At 40.7% G+C, this 26,311-nt stretch overlaps 1 protein-coding gene and 1 long non-coding RNA gene across 2 annotated transcripts in view; one reads left to right on the top strand and one right to left on the bottom strand.

Moving 5' to 3' along the window:
- The window catches only part of LOC135222856 (zinc finger HIT domain-containing protein 2-like), a 96,833-nt gene that overhangs the window by 29,648 nt on the left and 40,874 nt on the right, over positions 1-26,311 (top strand). Inside the window, exon 3 of the mRNA XM_064261194.1 lies at positions 11,192-11,345. Coding sequence (XP_064117264.1) covers positions 11,192-11,345 — 154 coding nt within the window. The remainder of the gene's footprint in view (positions 1-11,191; positions 11,346-26,311) is intronic.
- Positions 7,493-8,019, bottom strand: LOC135222860 (uncharacterized). The gene is made up of 3 exons (XR_010316368.1): positions 7,953-8,019; positions 7,718-7,810; positions 7,493-7,588 (listed from the first exon to the last, which is right to left on the bottom strand). It is a non-coding gene; the product is annotated as an uncharacterized LOC135222860 (long non-coding RNA).

The raw sequence follows: 26,311 nt of genomic DNA, 5'->3' as shown, positions 1-26,311 counted from the left end.
AATGCTCTTTTTGCTTACCCTCCCTCTAAGTTGCTTCGTAAGAGGTATAGGTTTTATGTAACTGGGGAAGCTCCTTCTCTGGGAGTTTCTGCCTTCCTCCCAGGGAGACTTCTCCAGTTTAATCGACTCCTCTAGAAGATCTGCTTTCGCCGCAGCGAGTTTTCTTTTACAGCGCCTGAGTTGGACCACGTTGTAAAGAATCAATTTAAACTTTGGAAGTCTTTAGCTTCCTGATTGGACTATTGGCGCTTTAGCGGCCAAGATCGAAGACTGTCCTTCTCTTTCTCAGGAGTTAGCGGAGGATTGGATTGGTGTTTCTGTCCTGTGCGGACAAATCCATTAGGGATGGATGTGATGAGTTAGCTTCGCTCATCGCCTTTGGTACCCTTAAGAAAGGCAACTTTGGTGCTCCCTTTGCTTCTAAAAGGGTTACGTCCCAACAGAAGTCTGCTCTCTTGTTTGCTCCTTTTGTGAAAAATAACCTCTTTCCAGACGATGTAGTGTTGTCAATTTCGTCTGCGCTAGATAAAAAGAAAAAAAAAATCTACTTCGGATTTACTGGCACAGTCTACTAAGAGACCTAAAGCTCCTGTGGAGACTGTTCCTTCGGTTTCTCCTCTGACCCAAGCGCCTTTTCGAGGGAGAAAACCCAAGCGCTTCTTTCGGCCGAAGTCGAATTTGCGACCTCAGTCTAAGGCCTCGGCCAAGGTTAACAAACCTTCCAAATGAAAGCTCGGTTCTTCATGCACCAGTGGGAGCCAGGCTGGCGCTGTTTTGGGAGGAATGGGAAAACAGAGGAGCAGAAGCCTGGGTAGTGCAAGTACTCAAGTTCGGCTATCGTATTCCTCTCGTTTCACCTCCCTCGCTCTCACCTGTGCCAATTCCCATTCCAGGCATACTCTCCGGCTCAGACAAATTTCTGGCGCTAGCCGCAGAAGTGGAAGCGCTTGTTCTCAAAGAAGCGATAGAACAGATAGAAGGGATTTTCCTCCAGGCTTTTTTAGCAATCGCCTTTTTGTAGTTCCCAAGTCATCAGGGGGGCTGGAGGCCGGTTTTGGATGTGAGCGCCCTGAACTTGCATGTCCCAGAAAACAAAATTTCATATGGAGACCACTCGGTCGGTTCTGGAGTCCATCAGAACCAGGGGGATTGGATGGTCTCTCTGGACATGCAAGACGCTTATTTTCACATTCCGATACATCGCGAATCTCGGAAGTACCTGAGGTTCATGTTCGAAGGCAAGGTGTTTCAGTTTCGGGCGCTTTGCTTCGGACTAGCGACCGCTCCTCAAGTTTTCACCAGGGTTCTATCCCCGATAGGAAGCTGGCTGCACATATTAGGAGTAAGAATCTCCCTCTATCTGGACGATTGGCTTCTCCGGTCGGAATCAGAGAGTCGGTGCATGAAGGACCTTGGAACAACTCTGGATCTTGCCAGAAAGTTAGGAATTCTGGTCAACAAACAGAAGTCCCAGTTGGTTCCATCTCAGAGCATCCTTTATTTGGGGATGATTCTGAATGCTCAAGTTTTTCGGGCTTTTCTGTCCCCGAAGAGGGTTCAAGGCTGTCTGGAGACAGTTCAGGAGTTCTTGGACAAAAAGGTAAGTTCTGCCAATCTGGATGAGGCTCCTGGGCAAATTGACGTCAGTGGAGAAATTTGTGACGTTGGAAGACTGCACATGAGACCTCTGCAGTTTTTCCTGAGAGCCTCTTGGTGCAGGAAGACACAACCCAGACTCGATTACCTTTCCTGTCACAGATCAAATAAAAGAGGACCTAAGGTGGTGGCTCTCTCGAGCAAGGTTGGAAGAAGGGTTAGATTTACGACCCATCCTCCCGAACCTACAGTTCTTTTCCGACGCATCGAACACAGGTTGGGGAGCCCTACTGGGAAATCAACGGACTTCAGGAGCTTGGTCGGAGAAGGAGAAGAAGTTCCACATAAATGTAAAGGAACTGTTAGCAATTTTCTGGGGCTCAGACGTTTTTCGGAGCTTAGTAGAAGGTCGGGTAGTGGCAGTGCATTCCGACAACTCCACGGCTCTCTCGTACGTGCGGAACAGGGGGGGACTCAGTCTTTCTCTCTGTACGAAGTAGCCAAGGATCTCCTCCTGTGTCAAACGAAGCGAAGGTTCAGCTAGTCCCGAGATTTGTTCCGGGAAAGATGAACGTCCTGGCGGACGAGTTAAGTCGTCAACAGCAAGTGTTACCTCTGGAGTGGACTTTGGACAACAAGATTTGTCAGAAATTTTGGCGCCTTTGGGGACGACCGTCAATAGACCTGTTCGCGACATCAAGGAACAACCGTCTTCCTCTCTTTTGTTCGCCAGTCCCAGATCCTCTAGCTTGGTCGGTGGACGCAATGCTGTTTGGATTGGTCGGGTCTGGAAGCTTATGCATTCCCTCCGTTCGGTCTAATAAGAGAGGTGCTGAACAGTTCATGTCGCACAGCAATGTAACGCTAACGTTAATCGCTCCCTTTTGGCCCAGGAAAGAGTGTTCCCGGACCTTCTCCAGTTGTTAGTAGACTTCCTCAGACTTCTTCCTCCAGAGAAGTGGCTTCTCAAACAACCTCACTTCAAGAGGTTCCACCAAAACTTGTCCGCTCTAGCTCTGACAGGGTTCGACTGTCCGGATCTTGTCAGAGCGAAAGGATTTTCAAGAAGAGCTGCAGAAGCTATCGCTCGTTGTAGGAGAGAGTCTTCTAACAACTCTATCAAGGGAAGTGGAGAATCTTCAGAGAGTGGTGTAGAAGTGCTAAAGTCTCTACTTCTGCGACCTCTTTAACAGAAATAGCAGATTTTCTATATTTCTAGGAACTCTAAGAAACTGGCTCCTTCGACGATCAGAGGATATAGAGCCATGCTCTCTTCGGTTTTTCGACATCGAGGTTTGGATATTTCCTCCATTCAGATCTGTCGGACCTCATTAGGTCTTTCGAAACCACTAAGCTCCCGCAAGATACAGTGGCTTGGAACTTAGATGTGGTGCTTAAGTTTCCTCATGGGGCCACCGTTTTGAGCCTTTGAAGTCGGCTTCACTCAGGAACTTGACTAAGAAGGCACTCTTTCTTATTGCACTAGCTTCTGCTAAGCGTGTCAGCGAATTGCACGCTATAGACAAAAGCAGTCGGTTTTCTCTCAAGGCAATGCTGTATTTTCGGTATCTTTGACCTTTCTAGCCAAAAATGAGAATCCTTCTAATCCTTGGCCGAGGAGTTTTGTGGTAAGGAACTTATCTGATTTGGTTGGACATGAGGAGGAGGAAAGGCTCTTATGTCCAGTCAGGGCTATTAAGCAGTATCTGTTTGCCACTAAGGGTATTAGAGGACAATCTTCTAAGCTCTGGACCTCGGTTCAAAATCCCTCTCGTCCTCTTTCTAAGAATGCTATATCGTTCTTTATTAGAGAGCTTATCAGGGAAGCTCACTCGCAGTCCGAGAACGACAATCTTTCCGTTCTGAGAGTTAAAGCTCACGAGGTTAGTAGCAGTGGCAACTTCTTTAGCATTCAGAAAGAATTTATCTTTAGCTTCGATTCTTCAGAGCACGTTCTGGAGATCGAATTCGGTTTTTGCGAGTCATTATCTCAAAGAGATAGAAACGGTTTTCGAGAATTGTAAAACGTTAGGTCCGGTGGCGGTTTCTGGCATGGTGTTGGGAGAAAACGGCACAGGGGTCGTCCACCTCTATGCTAACTTTTCACCTTGAATAGGTTGTCGAGTTCAAGGGAAGCTGGGGGTACTGAGTACCTGGGATACTCACCAGTCTGTTAGGTCAGATTTTACAATGGTTGGGTATATATAAATCTGGTGTTGGTGACAAATGTTTTGTATGATTGAATTTCTGGTCTTAGCCCAGGGCAAGGCAATCTTTGTTGTTACTATCCTCCGTCAGTCAGCCTTGACTCGCTTGAACTACGGAAGGATTCCACTCCTGTAGAGGCTAACTTTGGTCAAATTCCAATTCCTCTACAATAGTAAGAAGAGCACCGACCAGAGGCAGTAACAGTCTGCTGTAGCTCTCTTACAAGTAAGGTACAACAGACACCTTGAGTGTTTACTGGTATTGCAATAAATGTAACCATTTAAAAATACTAGTGGTCCACTGAATCCCACCTTCCCATAAATGTGTAATCAGCTCTATAATTGTCAGTAAGACACCTACAATAAAAATGAAATTTTCATTATTAAAATGAAGTTTTATGTATACTTACCGAACAATTATGATTATACCCACCCTCCTCCCCTTAGGTGGACGGACGGGCAGAAAGAATTGGATTCACCTGGGCAGTTGTACCTGGTTCTCCCGCGAGTGGAGGGATATGACGTCATCACCACCAGTGTTGGCGACGCCGACGCGCTAAATTTGAATTTAGTATCCTGCGCTCGTGGAAATCACGGCTCTATAATTGTTCGGTAAGTATACAATAAAACTTCATTTTAATAATAAAAATTTCATTTTTGTATCACTGTGTATATGTATCTTTTTAGCATTATATTCTTTTTATATTTATTTTACCTTTTTATTTGAGACTATTCTGATTTATTTTATTACTTTTGTTTTACAATCTTGTGCTATTTCTCTGGTACGATTTCGCGCAGCGCACGAGCTGAGCCCAGAAAAGGGATTTTTGACGTAAGGAAAAATCTATTTCTGGGCGATTGGCTCGTGTCGCCAGCGAAATCCCACCCTACCCATCCTTCGCCCAAGATTGTCTGCTAACTTCAGGATGGCCACCAGAGGCGCAGCACTCGGCACGCATGGGATGGAGTAGTAGTAGTACGAGCTGCTCACTCTGTGGGGTCGGCTCCCCTCATGGAGGGTTTTTGTAGTGGGAGATTTCTATTGGCATTTGGCTCGTGGTAGTGGTCTCACTCGCCTAGTGTTCATACCGACACCCTCCTGGAGGGTGAGCGAGTCAGTTATACTGACCTTCTTTCTTTATTTTATTTATTCTCTGGTATGTGTTAGTACATTTACCCTAGAAATAATAGATTAAAGGATATTTCGCTGGCGACACGAGCCAATCGCCCAGAAATAGATTTTTCCTTACGTCAAAATCCCTTTTCTCCACTCACCCCACCCCCTCCGACAATAACCAACAGTCATGACCTAGTTCACACTGAGGGTACCTCTATATACAGGCAGTCCCCGGGTTACGACGGGGGTTCCGTCTTGAGGCGCGTCGTAAGCCGAAAATCGTCGTAAGCCGGAACGACTTGGAAATATGCTTTAAACTAAGAAAAAGTTAGAGAGACCTTACCTGTGTGACATGCAAGTATTGCATGATGTGTAGTGTGGTTATTTCAATGGCAAAGGATGGTTCTTGAGGTATAATTCTTTATTAAACTCTTGTGACACTATAAAGCACAATGTACTACACTTAATCCTTAGGTTAGATTATACACTAAACACTATTATGCACTGTACACTACGTAGTATGTAATCCTTTGGTAGATCCTGGAGTACACTAAAATCCCAGTCTGGTAGCTCTGGAAGGTAAAGTATAACACAATTAGTACAAAATACTACACAAAGTCCTGAATGCAATATGTAAATTATAGATATCAAGAGTAAAAGAGTTAATGTATGTTAATTAATTCCTTACTTTTAGTTTTATAATTCCTTACTTTGAGTTATATCAAGAGTAAAAAACTTAATGTATGTGAATTAATTCCTTACTTTTACTTTTAGTTTTAAGTTGTCATGCTATGTAAACCCTGGATGCACAAAGTCTTATGTGGCCCCATAGCCTACATCATTGTCAGGGGGTTCTGGAATGTACAAAAAATAATTAGTATGTCAGTAAAGTACTCATGCATAGTAAGTTACATACAGTAATATGCACCATTACAGTGGTTTTAATATCACATATATAACATGTATAAAACTTAGTTAATGTATGTATTAATTCCTTACCTTTAGTTAAAGTTGTCGTGCTATGTAACCCTGGATGCACAAAGTCCTTATGTGGCCCCATAGCCTACATCATTCAGGGGGTTCTGGAATGTACAAAAAATAATTTTGTCAGTAAGTACTCTATGCATAGTAAGTTACATACAGTAATATGCACCATACAGTGGTTTAATATCAACTGGTATTGCCATATTGTAAATGATTGGTCTACACCCCCTGTTCAGCAGGGAGTGTACAGTATGTAATTCCATGAGGGACCTTGATCACTTATCCCATGTGAGAGATCTTGGTCACTTTTTTTAGTATGTACGTATAAAACTTACTTAATGTATGTTTACTACTATGTATAATTCCTTACCTTTAGTACAGTAGTACATAGTTTTTACAGTTGTCATGCTATGTTATGTAGTAACCCTGGACAAAGTTTTATGTGGCCCCATAGCCTGCATCATGGAGGGGGTCCTGGTTTTCTGGAATGTACAAAAAGTATCAAAGTTAAGTCATGTTATGTATGTTTAGTAAGTTACATACAGTAACCATACGTACAGTGGTTTATAAACATGTATGTACATAATCAAACTTGGTTGGAAATTCCTGTAAAAAAAAGTTATGTACGTATGTAATACTACTGTATGTAAAAAACCTTACTGTTCATACTTTGTTACACTACATGTTTACATGTGATACGTATACTTTCCTGAAGGGTTTTTTCATCCAAAAATGGTGCTTCTACTTGTAGTTATCCCTTGATGACACTTGTATAATTTGTTAGTAACAACCTGGAGTTGTGTGAAAAATGTTTGGTTCTGGAAGGAAAAAGTACAAAAATTAGTGTACAAAATATACACTACAGAAAGTTGTGAATGCAATATGTTAATTACTGTAGATATATCAAGAGTACTAAAAGAGTTAATGTATGTTAATTAATTCCTTACTTTTAGTTTAAAGTTGTCGTTCAATGTAACCCTGGATGGACAAAGTCTTATGTGGCCCCATAGCCTACATCATTCAGGGGACTCTGGAATGTACAAAAAATAATTTTGTCAGTAGGTCCTCTATGCAGGAGTACTTACATAACAGTAATATGCAAACCATACGTTGTTAATATCACATATAACATGTAGTATAAAACTTAATTTAGAAATTCCTTACATAACTTACCAACTTTTAGTGAGTCTCATAGCTGTTACCTAGGTTGTGGGAGATGGAGGTGGGGTGTAGAGCATTCATGATAAGGATGCATTCCCAACCTAACTTCAGTGTGCTTTATCACAGATAACAGCTAGGATGATGGGCAGTCTGGAATGAAGAATTAATATTAAAGGACAGTATGTAACCACTTAGGTGTACAAAATTTATTGTACGTATGCAAACATTAAACACAACTGAGAATTCCTTACTTCAGCAAAATGAAGACATGTAGGCTATGTAGAGGTCTGGTTTATGTAAGTGCACAGGTGGCATGCCAGTCTGGAATGATAATGTAATAGTACATATGATTATAGTATGTATGTACATACATAACATGGTATTACATATGTAATAATAAAACATTAATAAAAAAAAATGTCCTTACCAAATTCTAGTGGTTGGCTTGCTTACTGGGATGGCCATATGGTACATGAGAGTGGGTGGCTGGGCTATGGAGTGGGATGGGCAGGTGCTTGGGAGTCTGGAATGATAAAAAAAAATATATAAAATGATAGTTACTACTACTGTAACTACTGCACATGTTATTACTGTTTGACATATGTAGTGTGTAATACGTATGTTCAATATAAAAAATGAAGAATTCTTTTACCTGAAGGAATGGGAGAGGTGATACTACTCGTATCAACTGATTTGGGCTCTGGAGAGGTGATACTCGTATCAACTGATGAGGGAACATCTAGATCTCTTGGAAAGAAATGATAGGGGGTACCTAGTAAAATAATTTATAAGGTGTGGATGTAATTGTAGCATATGTACACTTTTAATAAAAATTTCTATTAGCAATTTATAAAACATTTTATACAAATTTGTTAAGGATTCCTTACCTGATGTATAGGGCGAGGCATCAAAACCATGGAAAGGCTCAGGGTCATCTGGGTCACTGTCACTATCAAAGGGGTGGCTGAAATGAAAAAAAAAAAAATAATAAGGTTATGCAACATCAAACACATTGTACCACTATGTAAGTTAGTGTGTATGTAGGGTGTAACAATTTCCAACATGAAAATGAGAAAATGAAATTGCTTACCTGATTGTACACGTACATAGGTGGGGCGGGCTGCTACAGAGGGTCCGGCGGTAACAGGGGGGATCTGGAACTGTCACAGGTAGTACAGGGAGAATCTGGTAACTGTCACAGGTAGTACAGGGGAGGGGATCTGGAACTGTCACCACTTCTGCAATAAATTACAAATGATGAAAATTAATGAAGTTACAATTTACTCTTACATTTAGTTGTTACATTAAAAAACTTAACACATTTTAATATGTACACTATGTAAACACATAAATTAGTAAACAGTCAGAATTCCTTACCAGGACTAGGAGTGGGAGGTGGTGGTACTGGAGACTTGTGAAAGAAAGTGTCAAGCCTGGACTGCACACTTCTCTTCGTCTGCTTCTCCTTCAGGGTCTCCTTGTAGAAAGTCACCAAATCCATGATTCCTCTCTTGATTTTGTCAAACCTAGAAACGTTAGGGGTCTTCTGCCTCAAAAGAAAGCCAAGGCTCTCTCCAATAATGAGTAAAACCCTCTGGACAAGCCTTTCACAGTTTAATGACCTGGGTTTTGGCTCTGGTGCCGCCTCCTCTTCCTCAATCATTTGTTGTTCAAGTTCAAGTAGTCCTCTGCAGACAATTCCTCTCCATGGGAAGCCAGCAGCTCTGTTACATCATCAGGTTCAAGATCTAGTTTCAGCCTCTTGCTTAGCCCTACGTCTTCCTCGTTCACAGTCTCGACGTCTTCTGCCTGGTCAAAGCCTTCAAAACTACTCGTTGCAAAACAAACTGGGGTGGACACAGTTTCTTCCAGGCCCCATTTAAAGTGGTCGTCTTCACTTCGTCCCAAGCACTTGCAATTTTATTTTTGCACTGCATCAGCAATGTTGTAGCCCTTCCAGAATTGCTTCAGTGTCAACTCCTTGTTAGCTTCTATGGCCCTCAAAGCAAAACGTATGGTCCTTCTAAGGTAGTAAGCCTTGAAATTAGCTGTTACTCCCTGGTCCATTGGCTGTATCAGCGATGTGGTATTGGGTGGGAGGTACACCACCTTCACATTAGGATGCATGTCGCTCAAATTTGAAGGGTGACCAGGGGCATTGTCCAGGACTAAGAGGGCCTTAAAAGGCAGACCCTTCGAAGTCAAATACCGCTCCACTGCTGGCACGAAATGGTCATTGAACCAATCTTCGAAGACCATTAAGGTAACCCAAGCCTTCTTGTTTGATTTCCAAATCACAGGGAGTTGACTCTTGAAAATGCCCTTGAATGCCCTGGGATTCTCGGCCAAATACACCAGCAAGGGCTTCAGTTTCAAATCGCCACTTGCATTGGACCCAAACAGCAAAGTCAGTTGCTCCTTTCTTTCCAGCTTTATGGCCAGGTGCTGACTTCTCCTCCTTGGAAAGGTACGTTCCGATTTGGCATTCTTTTCCAAAATAATCCAGTCTCATCCACATTAAAGACTTGGTCAGCCGTGTAACCACCATCCTTAATTATCTCAGCCAAACCACCTGGAAATTTTCTGCTGCTTCGCTATCAGCACTAGCAGCTTCACCTTGCAGCTTCACATTATGCAAATTTGCACGAGCCTTAAAACGGTTAACCAACCTCTACTCGCGGGAAATTCACCACCAGCACTGCCTTCGCCAAACTTTTTCACTACTGCCTCATGCAGCGCTCTAGCCTTCTCCTGGATCAACTTAAGCTCACCGGAACACGTCGCTGGTTCTGGTCCTCCAGCCAGATCATGAGCAATTTCTCCATTTCAACAATGCTCTGGCTACGTTGCTTCTCGTTTATCACCGTTGACTTGCATCGGTGCAGCATCCTTAACATGCTTCAGAATACGTTCCTTGTCCTTCACAATGGTTACCACCGTGGTCCTGCTCAAGCCTAAAGAACGGCCTATTTCGGTGTTAGTTTTTCTCCCTTCTCCGAACGCTTTACCACGTCATATTTGACCTCCATCGTGATGACCTTCCTCTTCTTGGATGAACTATCATCGGAGGAAGTACTTTGGCGTTTAGGAGCCATTGTAAATTTGCGAAAATGGCAAGGAATTTCAGCAACGTCTTAGCACACAACCGACTGAACTTCAGGCAGACACGCGATTGAAGTGGCGTCCTTTCGTATTGTTACGCTTGGCGTCCTCGACCGTCCGAGGTCTTTGTTCGTCAACTTTACCATACAAGTTTAATCGCGTTAATTCATTTATGCACCCCGCTCAAAAAACTAGTTCTGCATATGAGGTATCATTAAAAAGCATACACAAAAAGTCGTAACCTTGGAATTTGTGTTGTAATCTAACCAGAAACTTAGTTTTTTTAATTATGTACTGGAAACAAGCAATGATTTTTCATTATATTTACGCTTTTGGACTGTTTTAAACTGCGCATCCAGCTAGTGTATTCATTCGCCCGCACACTAGTTCCGCATATGCGGCGTCACTAAAAAAATTCAAAAAATACGAAAAAAAAAAAAAAGTGTCAAAAATCATCATAACCTCAAAATTTTTGTTGTAATGTAACCAAAAACATATTTTTATTATATACTGTGCTAAACTATAAAGGATTTTTATCATAGCATGCGTTTTTTTTAAAAAGCGTCGTTAACGTCGAGCGTCGGAAGCCGTCAGCGTCGTAACCTCGGAACAAGCGTCGTAACCCAGGACGGATTTTCCATTGAATATTTTAAGAAAAAGCGTCGTAACCTCGGAACGTCGTAAGCCGGAACCGTCGTAACCCCGGGGACCGCCTGTTATGTAAATGCCTCCATGTACTGTACTTAGGAAAAATACAAATTACTTCAAAATTGTCAATTTGTTGGAGGCAGTGGCAGCTTCTTTAAAAACATTGGCTTATATGTACATAGTATATACTATGAGAAAGGGGAAATGTAAAAGTTCAGGTTTTAAAGTTTTCTTAAGTAAATGAGACAGTAATACTCACTTTTACTCAATTTTAATATATGATTAATTGATGAATTTTGTTCACTGCACCACTATGAATTATTCTTTACACTGGAAAATGTAATATTCTTCATTATTTCTCTGACTGTGGAAGCAGCTTGAAGACAGCCATTTGCCAAAAGAATCACGTAGAAAGATGGAGGAGATTCTAAAGCGTGTTGAATCTGATGGTTCTGTCTTACCTGATGGCAATGAGGTTCTGGATTCAGACGATGATGAAGATGAAGTGGACCTAGCAGAGAGGATGGCAGGTATGATTTGAGTAACACTTTTGTGATAGGGTATAGATATGATGTCTAGTTTTTCCAGTGAATTAAAAGTTGTGCAGTTAGAACTTTATTTGCAATGAGGTGATATATGGCAGTGTGGTTAATTTGAAATTTAAAGTAATACAGTGTATTTTAACTTAAATTGTTGTTTAGTTATGGTGGTATAGTCAAGCACTGTACTTTTAAATATACAATAAAAAGAATCTCTATGTTATTGTGACCTATGTATGCATAGTCAATAATTTTTTTCATTTTATGATAAATCAGACATGGGCAACTTTTTGGTAGCTGGGTGCTTCATTATAACTTTTCCAAGTGATCTTTGGCAGCTTGATATTTTCAGTAATATTTGAATGCTTTAGGTACTATTACCAAACTGCAGCAAAAGCATGCCTAATTATATATATATATATATATATATATATATATATATATATATATATATATATATATATATATATATATATATATATTTATATATATATATATATATTTATATATATATATATATATATATATATATATATAGATATATATATATATACACATATATATATATATATATATATATATATATATATATATATATATTCTATATATATACTATAATATATAATATATATATATAATATAATTAATATAATATCTATAATATATATATATTAAAAAATTTATTTTCTATATATATATCTATATATATATATCTATATATATATATCTAATATATATATATATATATATCATATATATCTGTATATATATATATATATGTATCATGATAATATCTTCTATATATATATATAATATATATTATATATATATATCATAGTATTATATATATTATATAATATATATTATCTATATCTATCTCTTATCATCTATACTATATATATATATATATATATATATATATAGATATATATATATATATTAAATCTATATATATAATATATATATAATATTATATATAATAAAAATTATTATAATATTAATTATATATATTATTTAATATAATATTATATATATATATTATATATATATATATATATATATAATATATATAGTATATTATCATATATATATCCATATATTATCTATATACAAAAAAAATATATATATATATATATATATATACTATATATATATTTCTGGGCTCAGTTCGTGTTGCTGCGTTGAAATCAATCCTTAAGTTCATTATTTCTAAGGTAAATGATGCTAACATATACCAGAGAAAAAAGAAATTCAGGAGGATGTCAGTATGACTGACTCGCTCACCCTAAATAAAAGGAGGGCGTCGGTATGGTATCTGGGCGAGTGAGACCACTACCACGAACCTCTTGCCATTTTGAATTCTCCCACACCAAAATCCCCCTCCTGAGAGCGCCCCGACCACAGGCGGAGGCGGGCAACTACTACTACTACGCCACGCACCACGCCGACTGCCACGCCTCTGGTGGTCATCCTTTTTCGTTAGCTATCTAGGTAGCACGTGCCCATTTTTACTCTGTGCTTTTGTGCTTATTTCATTGGATTTTACTTCAACCATGGAACACGCAGCTATCGCCGCAGCTAAGTTAAGTAACCCGAAAGGTTTGGATTTAGTTTTGTCAGCCAGGGATCCTTTATTACCGTTTTTTAGGTCTGAAATGGTCACCTGGTCTGGCACATGGCGGTCCCCCCCCCCCCCCCCACGGCTCACCTCGTGTTCGGTTAGATTTCTCGGTCCCCTATACCGAGACATCTTTCACAGAATTTTACCTTTCATGGAATTTGTCACGTGCTACACTAGTTCCCAATATCTTTTACATCGTATTTAGGGAATTCATAGCCTATACCTTTGATCTTAGTTCATGCATGCATGTTTCTTTGTCTAGGTGGGTAGGCGCTAGAGTGATTATTTTATTTTCTTCTGGTCCAGCATCCTGGCTATTGCCCTCCTTTTACGTGTCGGCTAAGGCTAGCTTCTGAGTAGTCGGCTTGTTCCTTCGGGACTAGCTTCTTCTCCTGGATATCTTTCTCTCTCACTCGTGTTTTCCCTCTCTCTCTCTTTACGATGTAAATGTTTTTATTTATTTATCATTTTATGTATTATGTTGGGTTAGCATTTAGGGCAACCAGTTTATCCTAGGTGGTTTTGTTGCATTAGATCTCGGTCTATCTACTGTTTTGTTGCATTATTGCCCCTTGGTCCTCTCTAGCCCACGTGGTCACTAGGTCTAGTCGGTTTTGTTGCATTATCACCTCTGGTCCACATGTGATCGCTTGGTGTGTCTGGTCGCCCTAGTCCCAGTCCCCTTCCCTCCCTCCCGGGCGGAAGGGGGGGTCTGTCCTGGCTCTCTTACGGTCGCTATGGCAACCATCCGAGCACTTCTCCCCTCTCCCCCCAGTCAAGGGGGTCATGGGAGTTTGGGACAGCGGGGAGCACTGGTGGGCCGCATGTTCTCTCCTCGGGCTCTGGGGGAGCTCCGGCGTGGTCGGGAGCGGGGGTTGGCCACCCCTCCTCTGGTCGCTTCGGTTCTTCTCTGGCGTACCTTGGGCCTGATTTCTCTCCCTCCTCTCCTGTTGTTTACCCTTTCGTCAGCGGACGGAGCACCTGCTAGCTATCCGGGTGTACCTTCGGTTGTCAGGGGGGTAGCTGGCTCCGCCAGCTACTGGAGTGGGAACGATATCAGTTGGTCCTACATGCTTTCCCTATTTTATGTATCCCCTGTGTCATCCAGGCGGAGCGCTTGCTTGCTATCCAGCGCTCCTCTAGTTGTCGGGGGGGGGGGGGGGGGTTACGGCGGAGCTACACGCTCCACTATTAATGTAAATAAATTTTTTCTAGTTTTAAGAAGAGGGCATCCTCTCCCGTTCTCCGGCGTGGTGTACTACTCCTTGAAACTCATTATGGGTGTATGAAAACATCTGGTTGGATCATACTCTTCCCTCCGGTGTACACCGAAGTTCCCAACCAGTTTATTAGGTCATAGACCTTCTTCCACATGGAGTTCAGGGTGGATTATGCCAATAACTTTAAGCTACTCCGGCATGCAACGGAGTATCACAGTAGCCCTGTGAGTGTATAACATTGATACTTATGTATCTTTTCACTTACAGGCTACTAACTGTCAGGAGGCGGGGTGCAACGCCGTCCTCCAAGACCCCTGCGGACATGAGGTCCTGTAGGTACTACAACGCTCCCTGCGCTACCCGCCACAACGAGCTGATCGTCTGGCATCACGAGCTTGTACCATCTGTTTACGACTTGGTGAGCCAGTTTTGACGGAGTAAGTATATACGGTGTCAGGTTCGTGCCTTACATGGCGTATGCTGTCACATATCTTAGTCTTAATTCTAATATGGTCATATTTATCATTGTTAATGATCCGTCCTCGGGGCTTCGTTGTAAGGATTACAATGACCCGCCTCTTTTCCAGGCTGCCGCCGTCAAGGAAGTCGCATCGGCTACCCTGCGGGCCTGGGTGGAGGCTTCGGCAAAAATGCGCCAAAGGGACAGCCGTACTTGTTGGATAAGAAGTTGGCTGTCCTGATCTTCCCAGGCTGGAAGTCGACGGGGTATGTGGACCCCACCGCAAGCAGCTCCGACAATCGCGAGCATACGCAACAGGTGGGAACAAGCCCTAATCGAAGGAGGTTGGCCAGGACATCGTGGCGGATGTAGCAACCTTAGACCTTAATTTAGAGCCAATGACGGTAGGTGCTGAAAATTTATTAGTTGAGGTAGGTTTGTTGGGCGCCCAAGTGCTTTCCCTTGGGTGTTTTTCCTCTGGATCTTCTTCCCTGTTCCTTCATCTTCCTCCTTCCAAGGCTTTACGGGATCTGAGATCCCTACTAGTACGCCTGCTGCATCTGTAGTCCCCAAAGTCAAGGGCACAGAGAGCAGAACCCTTCAGAGACGTCGTCCAAAAAAGACGTCGTCTTCTTCACCTCTCGTAAGTCTCCGTCCGGCTTCCCATCCGGAGCAGAGAAAGCAAAGTCCTCTTCTTCTTCGCACTCGGAAGGGTCGAGAGGTAAGTCCTCTAAGGAGAAGGCCCGCGCTTCCGTCGAGCCCAGTACCTTCGCCTGCTGCTAACCGTAACTCCTCCGGTGGACTCCTGCCGGGGCCAGTACATCTGGTACCTTCGATCCTGCTGCATTTCAGCAGGAGTCATGCAGCAAGTAGGAGATTTGGTTGGATCGATGAGCACGAGATTCGAACAAATGTTCGCCCAAATCTCCACTTCGCTAAACCAGTCGGGACAATCAATTCAGAACCTTACGGAACGAATGTCCGCCACCAGGAGAATCATCTGGCAGGCCTGACCAAGCTACCTGCAGTCCAGTCCCGGTAGCAGGAGCTGGACTTGCTCAGTTGCCAGATTATAACACCCTTCCTTCCTTCTCTATGAATAATCCTTGAAGGGTAGCAGCCTATGCGCCCTACAATGATGGCATGATCTCAATCCCGGACTATGGAACTTGAAGGATCGAGGACTTCGAGTTCCATCCAGCCGGCTTACAGCCTCCTTTCATGGGTTACACTAAGCTGACGGAGACAGCCTTAAATAGAGAGGACAAGATTCCCAGAGAGAGAGTTTTGTATAGCTGGGATCAGGCTCAAAGGGAATGGTTACATTGCCTGGAGGATTGGGATTGCACAAATACCAGACTCCAGGCATTCAAGAGTCCCTTCACTAGTTTTGCCACAGAGGAGGAGGCACCACTCCCCTTTACGACCGAGATAGCTGAAAGCACCTTGCAGGCTGTTATGAAGGATGAACCCCTTCCTCAGCTAAGGGAATCGGACCCTACGTCTCCACTCTTCCCTGCTTTTGGTGATTTGTGGGAAATCCTACCGGCCACTTTTACGGTAGGCAAACTCAAGCCGGACTGTGCCATGGAACAGTTTTTTTTTCGGTGAGAGGGTACCCAGGTTGCCAGAGAACTCATTCAAGCAGAGTTTGAGGCGCGAAACCATACTGGGTCAGGACACGGAACTGAACCTCTGGTTATGACGGCAAGTGGGCTGCCTCTGACTTATGGTACGGAGCCTTTTTTAATTTAAGCTCCTAGCCCAAGTCCCACAGACGACAAACCGTACAAGCTGAACCTGTACCAGTTTGCATTGGCAAGAAGGAACCTGCCGGAAGCATGTCCCCTTCAGGAAGCAACAATTCCGTTCACGAACCGAATAAAGTTGCTTTCCTCCAACTATCTGGGGGGCGGACCTTTTCCCTTCCCATAATCAGTAGTTAACGAGGTCCAACACGAGGCGACGAGGCTTTACCAAAGCCTCAGAGCTCGTTGGGTCTCTCCTAGTAAGGGAAAGGAAACCCGAGAACCCTTCCTCTTCTACTAAGAAGTTTAAGAAAACGAAGATGGTTCCAGCCCTACCAAAAACCAACAACCAGCAGCAAACAAACACTTTGTAGCAAGCTGTTTTCCGGTTTTCTGCAGGCCAGGACAACCGGCAGCAGCAAAAGGGACAAAGCCAACCTATTCTCCTGTTGTTCCCACAAGGTCAGCCCTCGACCTCTTACGCTGTTTCCCCGGCATTCAACCCAGTGTTTGAAGGCCAAGCTTTTCCAAAACCATTCAACAGTTTCGCTAGGGGAAGCAGGGCTAGAGGTGCCTTTTGGCAGCGAGGTGCTGGAAGAGCTACTAACAGAGGGAAGCACTTCCGTGGAGGACGCGGAGCTCACCCCGCACAACAGCAGTGAGATCTCCCAGGTAGGAGGGAGGCTGTTCCTCTTCCGCCACAGGTGGGGGTTCAGCAAATGGGCACAGAGCATTGTGTCCAAAGGGCTGGGGTGGAGTTGGATCAAAGGTCCCCCTCCACCCAGGTCATTCCTTCAGCTACCATCAAAGGAATTGGCAGATTACGCAGAGGAGCTCCTTCAGAAAGGAGTAGTGTCGAGAGTCAAGCATTTAAAGTTTCAAGGACGCTTATTCAGCGTGCCAAAGAAAGGCTCATCAAAAAGAAGAATAATCTTAGACTTGTCCCGGCTAAACTTATTCATTCGTTGCGACAAGTTCAAAGTGCTGACCATCTCACAGGTGCGGACCTTACTTCCCCGTGGGGCCACCACTACCTCTATTGATCTTACAGACGCATACTATCATATCCCAATCGCGAGACACTTTCGCCCATACCTAGGCTTCAAGCTGGGAGACCAGGCATTCTCTTTCAAAGTGATGCCCTTCAGGCTGAACGTAGCCCCCAGGGTATTCACGAAAATAACAGAAGTAGTGGTACAACAACTGAGATCACAAGGGATAATGGTAGTAGCGTACCTCGACGATTGGCTGATTTGGACATCAACCGTCGAGGAATGCCTGAGAGCCACAAACAAGGTACTTCAATTTCTGGAACACCTAGGGTTCCAAATAAACAGGACAAAGTCCAGGCTCATTCCGGAGTCTCGTTTTCAATGGCTCGGCATTCATTGGGACTTGACCTCCCACAATCTGTCAATTCCTGTGGCCAAAAGGAAAGAAATAGCCAAGTCAGTAAGGCAATTCCTCAAGAACAAACGAGCATCAAGGAGAAACCAGGAAAGGATCCTAGGTTCACTCTAATTTGCGTCGGTAACAGATGTTCTGTTGAAAGCAAGACTGAAAGACATAAACTGAGTTTGGCGCTCAAGAGCAAATGTCAAATCTCGGGACAAGTTGTCAGTAATCCCGCAGATTCTTCGCAATCATCTCTGTCCATGGGCGGAGACAAAGAACCTGTCCAAGTCAGTTCCTCTTCAATATCCTCCCCCGGCGTTGACCATCCACACAGACACCTCGCTAAGCTGGTGGGGAGGATATTCTCAATTCAAGAAAGTTCAAGGAACTTGGTCACCCCAGTTCCGCCAGCTCCATATAAACGTATTGGAAGCCATGGCAGTATTTCTCACCTTGAAGAGTCTTCTTCCAGCAAAGAACTCACATGTAAAACTGGTCTTGGACAGTGCAGTAGTGGTACACTGCATCAACAGGGGAGGATCCAAAGCAAAACATGTGAACCATGTCATGATAGCCATTTTTTCCCTAGCAAACAAGTACAAATGGCATCTATCCTCCACCCACCTGGCGGGAGTAAGGAACGTGATAGCAGATGCCCTGTCTCGATCAGTTCCCCTAGAATCAGAGTGGTCCCTGGACAACAAGTCGTTCCAGTGGATACGCCGGAGTGTTCCGGGTCTCCAAGTAGATCTTTTCGCATCTCAAGCGAACCACAAGCTACCTTGCTATGTGGCCCCCAACCTGGACCCTCTGGCATATGCCATAGACGCCTTGTCCATAGATTGGAATCAGTGGAAGAAGATATACATCTTTCCTCCAGTGAATCTTCTTTTGAAAGTACTGAACAAACTCAGGACTTTCAAGGGACAAGTAGCTCTAGCAGCCCCGGACTGACCCAAGAGCAACTGGTACCCTCTGCTTCTGGAATTGGGTCTTCGACCTCGACAGATTCCGAATCCCAAACTATCTCAGTCAGTACAAATGAGGACTGTGTTCGCTTCCTCAGGAATTCTCAAAACCCTAACTTTATGGACTTCATGAAGTTTGCGGCTAAAAAAGATGCAGATATTGATCCCCAGAATATCCTCTTCTTAGAATCAGATAAGAGGGAATCAACTTTGAGACAGTACGATGCTGCTGTTAAAAAGTTAGCATCTTTCCTGAGGGAAACAAACACCACAACCATGACAGTTAATTCAGCTATATCCTTCTTCAGATCTTTATTTGAAAAAGGATTAGCAGCTAGCACTATTACCACTAATAAATCAGCTTTAAAGAAAATCTTTCAATTGGGTTTTCAAATAGACTTAACAGACTCTTATTTTACGTCTATTCCTAAAGCTTGTGCTAGACTTAGACCTTCTGAAAGGCCTAGTTCAGTATCATGGTTTTTAAATGATGTCCTCAAACTGGCTTCAGACACTGACAACTCTTCTTGTTCATTCATAATGCTACTAAGGAAGACGCTTTTCTTACTGAGTCTGGCCTCAGGAGCTAGAATTTCAGAACTGTCGGCTCTTTCCAGAGATGCGGGACATGTAGAATTCCTCCCTTCAGGAGAGGTTTTGCTTTACCCGGATCGTAGTTTTCTGGCAAAAAATGAGGATCCTTTGATGAGGTGGGCCCCTTGGAAAGTCATCCCTCTTCCTCAATTTACAATGGTACAAAAATTATGCCAAAGTGACGAAATAATTTCCGAGATGTGTCACAGATACACGATTGTAAACAAAACAACACCTTGATCCGTGAACTCCCAGCATCCCCCAAGGCGCGTGATTCAAAAGTTTTAGGCTGGTAGGCCTATAAGTATTTTTCCGCGAATTTTAAAAAAAACTTTTGTAAGTCGACGTAAAATACGTCCAGTCGGCACACGAGAGACAAAAAATGTTGACGTAAAATACGTCCAGTCGGCAGTAAAGGGTTAATATTTGAAAATAGTAAATCATTTATTTATCATACAAAAAAACATACATCTTTGTAGTAGAGAGAGAGAGAGAGAGAGAGAGAGAGAGAGAGAGAGTATTTATTATTTTTATTTTTATTATGTGATATCATTTAAACTTATTAAACTTACTAATAGAGTATTAATCAAAATTAATATTTGAAAATTAGTAAATCATTTTTGTATCATAAAAATGTATTTAGTCATGAAAATAAACATCAAAATACACTAATTAGTGATTATTTTCGTCGGAAAATCTGCGAATGGGCGAGTCCGTCCGCGAATAATTTTCTAGATAGGTTCCAAAGAAAAATCCGCCGAATGTGTGAGTCCGCGAATCCGGAGAACGCGAATACGGGGGGAGACCACGGTATATCCTGTTATATATATATATACTATATATATATATATATATATATATATATATATATATATATATATATATATAATATATCTTATATATATATATATATAATATATATAATATATATATATATATATATATAGTATATGACTGGTAAAAAATGTTCTGTAACAACAGAGTTCCATCTAATAAAAGGAGCCCATAAAAACACCAAAATAGAGAAAAAGTACTTATATTTCAGAGACTGCTGTCTCCCTCTTCAGGTAGAATGAATGAGAAAAGTTCACAGAAAAGGTGGTATTTGTATACCAAGAGGTCCATCCACAAACAAGCCATTTTAAGTCCTCCCCGCTGATAATCTTCCTCTAATCTTCTTAAGGGTTGGTTGAATGAAGACGTCGATCGTGTCCGAAATCCATCCTCCTTTTTGAGATGTTCATTACCTGCCTCTCTTTTATTAAAGGCCGATTCCATCATTTGACTCTTGTACCGGCAGTTGCTGCTATAAATTACACGTGACAAATTCCAGTTTATTCTATGGTTATGTTCATTTATATGGTTGAAAATAGCCGAGTTCTGTTGTCCATACCTAACTGACCGTTTGTGTTGTATTAATCTCTGGGAAGGGGATTTACCTGTAAATCCGATGTAAGATTGGTCACAGTCCTGGCATGGGATTTCGTATACCCCAGAGTCCTTTGGAGATGTCTTTTGTTGGACGTTAATCAGGGATTTGGCTAAGGTGTTTGGGAATAAGTAAATACAAAAGGGTTCGATTTTCCGAGGGGGTTGGTTATTCTCTAATCGTGTCCAGGTGGGGAATTATTATTTTATTGTTGGGTGTATCTCTGTCTTGTCTTTGTAGGGGGTCGGTAGAAAATTACGTTAGCTTTGTGAATTGCTTTCTCAATTATATGGTCAGGATATTTTTAAAGACGAAAGTTGCTTGCGAATTAGTTCAAATTCTTTTTCCAGGAATTCTGGGGAACAAATTCGTAAGGCTCTTAAGAACAAGTTACTAGCTACACCTATTTTATTAGAAATGTCATGATAGCTAAAGTAGTGAATGTATGAAAGTGAGAACGTTGGTTTTCTGTATATGGTAAATTTGTATTCTGTCGTATCTCTGATTATTAAACATCAAGAAAAGGAATTTTGTTGTCTGTTTCCCATTCAACTTTAAATTTGATGCTGGGCACTAATGTGTTTAATTTCGAGAGGAATTCATTGAAATTGCCCCACCTATTATCCCAAAATGTTAGGATATCATCCACGTATCTCATCCACAGCATGTTTTTGGGTTTTATTGCATTTATTACTGTAGTTTCAAAATATTCCATGTACAGATTGGCTAGAACAGGACTTAAAGGACTACCCATACTACACCCGAATTTTGCTTGTAGAATGATTCCCCGAATGAAAATACGTTATTAGATGCACATAATTCAACTAGCTTTATTATTTTGTCAAGCGCCAATGGGAAATGATCTGAATATCCGGGGGATAATTTTACCCTTAAAAAACTGAGAACGTCCTGTACTGGTACTTTAGTGAACAAGGAATCTACATCAAGGCTTAAAAGTTTTATGTTGTGAAGTGGTATATGTGCTTCTCTGAATTTGTGACAAAATCTTCGAATGTTTAATGTGACTGGGAGAAAAAGTGCCTAAAAAAGGGGAAAGGAGGCCAGCTAACCATTTAGAAATTTTGTAATTGAAAGCACCGGCACATGAAACAATGGGTTCTGAATGGAAGATTGTCTTTGTGAGTTTTGGGAAGGCCATAAAAATAGGGTAATTTAGGATTAATTACTTTAAATTTGTCTCTAATAGTTCCAATACTCTTTTTGTCTTTGCCAATTAATCTTACTTTCCGAAAAAATTCTGTGGGAACGTTTTGGAGGGGATTTTCGTCAGTTTTTCGTATGTGTTTGTGTCGCTAAGGAGCTGGTTGATTTTGTCAAGGTAGAAGTCTTTGTCCATTATTACGATTTTGCCGTCTTTGTCGGATCTACTTATTATAACATCTAACTTTTTTATCGAGTGGACGGCTATCATGAATCTGCGGGGAACAGGATATTTCTTATGTAAGTCAGTTAAAGCATTTAGTAACACTCCTTTTAAACATATCTCTTCACGGTTGTAGTTTTTGTCAGATATGAATTTATCTGACAAAAACTACAACCGTGAAGAGATATGTTTAAAAGGAGTGTTACTAAATGCTTTAACTGACTTACGTAAGAAATATCCTGTTCCCCGCAGATTCATGATAGCCGTCCACTCGCTAAAAAAGTTAGATGTTATAATAAGTAGATCCGACAAAGACGGCAAAATCGTAATAATGGACAAAGACTTCTACCTTGACAAAATCAACCAGCTCCTTAGCGACACAAACACATACGAAAAACTGACGAAAAATCCCCTCCAAAACGTTCCCACAGAATTTTTCGGAAAGTAAGATTAATTGGCAAAGACAAAAAGAGTATTGAACTATTAGAGAAATTTAAAGTAATTAATCCTAAATTACCCTATTTTTATGGCCTTCCCAAAACTCACAAAGACAATCTTCCATTCAGACCCTCGTTTCATGTGCCGGTGCTTTCAATTACAAAATTTCTAAATGTTAGCTGGCCTCCTTTCCCTTTTTTTATTTTTTGGCACTTTTTGCTCCCAGTCACAATTAAACATTCGGAAGATTTTTGTCACAAATTCAGAGAAGCACATATACCACTTCACAACATAAAACTTTTAAGCCTTGATGTAGATTCCTTGTTCACTAAAGTACCAGTACAGGACGTTCTTCAGTTTTTTAAGGGTAAAATTATCCCCTATTCAGATCATTTCCCATTGGCGCTTGACAAAATAATAAAGCTAGTTGAATTATGTGCATCTAATAACGTATTTTCATTCGGGGAATCATTCTACAAGCAAAAATTCGGGTGTAGTATGGGTAGTCCTTTAAGTCCTGTTCTAGCCAATCTGTACATGGAATACTTTGAAACTACAGTAATAAATGCAATAAAACCCAAAAACATGCTGTGGAATGAGATACGTGGATGATATCTAACATTTTGGGATAATAGGTGGGGCAATTTCAATGAATTCCCTCTCGAAATTAAACACATAGTGCCAGCATCAAATTTAAAGTTGAATGGGAAACAGACAACAAAATTCCTTTTCTTGATGTTTTTAATAATCAGAGATACGACAGATACAAATTTACCATATACAGAAAACCAACGTTCTCACTTTCATACATTCACTACTTTAGCTATCATGACATTTCTAATAAAAATAGGTGTAGCTAGTAACTTGTTCTTAAGAGCCTTACGAATTTGTTCCCAGAATTCCTGGAAAAAGAATTTGAACTAATTCGCAAGCAACTTTCGTCTTTAAAATATCCTGACCATTAATTGAGAGAAAGCAATTCACAAAGCTAACGTAATTTTCTACCGACCCCCTAAAGAAAGACAAGACCAGAGATACACCCAAAACAAAAAAAAAAAATAATAATAATTCCCCCCACCGGACACGATTAAGAGAATAACCAACCCCCTCGGAAAATCGAACCCTTTTGTATTTTACTTACCCAAAAACCACCTTAGCCAAATCCCTGATTAACGTCCAACAAAACATCTCCAAAGGACTCTGGGGTATACGAAATCCCATGCAGGACTGTGACCAATCTTACATCGGATTTACAGGTAAATCCCTTCCCCAGAGATTAATACAACACAAACGGTCAGTTAGGTATGGACAACAGAACTCGGCTATTTTCAACCATATAAATGAACATAACCATAGAATAACTGGAATTTGTCACGTGTAATTTATAGCAGCAAACTGCCGGTACAAGAGTCAAATGATGGAATCGGCCTTAATAAAAGAGAGGAGGCAGGTAATGAACACTCAAAAGGAGGATGGATTTCGACACGATCGACAACGTCTTCATTCAACCAAACCCTTAAGAAGATTAGAGGAAGATTATCAGCGGGGGTGACTTAAAATGGCTTGTTTGTGGATGGACCTCTGGTATAAATACCACCTTTTCTGTGAACTTTTCTCATTCATCTACCTGAAGAGGGAGACAGCAGTCTCTGAAATATAGTACTTTTTCTCTATTTTGGTGTTTTTATGGGCTCCTTTTATTAGATATATGTATATATATATACATATATGTATATGTATATGTAAGTATATATATATATATATATATATATATATATATATATATATATATATATGCATATATACATATACATATATACATATATACATATACATATATATTTATATAGTATAATATATATATATTATTTATATAGTATATATAAATATATCATATATATATATATATTATATAATATATATATATATATATATATATATATATATATCTATATATATATATATATATATATATATATATATATATATATATATCTATATATATATAATCCTATATATATATATATATATATATCTATATATATATATATATATATATATATATATATTATATATATATGTATATATCTATATATATATATGTATATATATATTATATATATATCTATATATATATATATATATATATATATATATAATATATATATATATATATATATATATATAGGAATATCTTATCACATGCACCGTGAGGTCATATAAACCTCATTCAAGCTACAAATGTCCTTTAATATCTAATTCGCTCTACCTCGGAATTGATATATTTTCATATAGTACGAAGGGGAAGGGAATTTTTAGTTGATAATAATTTCGTCCCCCATGGGATCGAACCACCGTCCAGTGGACGGGGAACGAAATCAGAACGGATAGTTACGCTATCGGCTCAGCCAACAGAGGGGCTATATGTTTATATCGATTCTGACCATTACAAATCACCGTCGATCTTTGTGTTTTCGTAATTAGAATCGATATGAAACCCCCTCAACCATGTTAGCCGATTCGAGCGTTTGACCAACGTAGACTTGTTATGAATACTTATCACATCACCGTGATTCATATAAATCATTCGAGCGAATTAGATATTAAAGGACATTTGTAGCTCGAATGATTTATATGAATCACGGTGATGTGATAAGTATTCATAACAAGGCTACGTTGGTCAAATGCTCGAATCGGCTAATATGGTTGAGGGGGTTTCATATTGATTCTAATTACGAAAACACCAAGATCGCCGGTGATTTGTAATGGTCAGAATCAATATAAACTTATAGCCTTTCAGTTGGCAGACCCGATAGCGTCACTGTCCGTTCTGATTTCGTTCCCCATCCACTAGACGGTGGTTCGATCCCATGGGGAACGAAATTATTATCAACTAAAAATTCCCCTTCGGTACATATATGAAAATATATCAATTCCGAGGTAGAGCGAATTAGATATTAAAGGACATTTGTAGCTCGAATGATTTATATGAATTACGGTGATGTGATAAGTATTCATAACAAGGCTATGTTGGTCAAATGCTCGAATCGGCTAACATGGTTGAGGGGGTTTCATATTGATTCTAATTACGAAAACACCGAGATCGACGGCGATTTGTAATGGTCAGAATCGATATAAACTTTTAGCCTCTCTGTTGGCTGACCTGATAGCGTCACTGTCCGTTCTGATTTCGTTCACTGTCCACTGGATGGTGGTATGATCCCATGGGGGGACAAAATTATTATCAACTAAAAATTCCCCTTCGGTACATATATGAAAATATATCAATTCTGAGGTAGAGCGAATTAGATATTAAAGGACATTTGTAGCTTGAATGATTTATATGAATCACGGTGATGTGATAAGTATTCATACAAAGCTACGTTTGTCAAACGCTCGAATCGGCTAATATGGTTGAGGGGGTTTCATATCGATTCTAATTACGAAAACACCGAGATCGACGGTGATTTGTAACAGTCAGAATCGATATAAACTTATAGCGTCTCTGTTGGCTGACCCGATAGCGTCACTGTCCGTTCTGATTTCGTTCCCCGTCCACTAGATGGTGGTTCGATCCCATGGGGGGACGAAATTATTATCAACTAAAAATTCCCCTTTGGTACATATATGAAAATATATCAATTCCGAGGTAGAGCGAATTAAATATTAAAGGACATTTGTAGTTTGAATGATTTATATG

Source organism: Macrobrachium nipponense, chromosome 8, assembly GCF_015104395.2.
Source record: "Macrobrachium nipponense isolate FS-2020 chromosome 8, ASM1510439v2, whole genome shotgun sequence".
Lineage (NCBI taxonomy): Eukaryota > Metazoa > Arthropoda > Malacostraca > Decapoda > Palaemonidae > Macrobrachium > Macrobrachium nipponense.
This window is presented reverse-complemented; position numbering and strand designations above follow the sequence as displayed.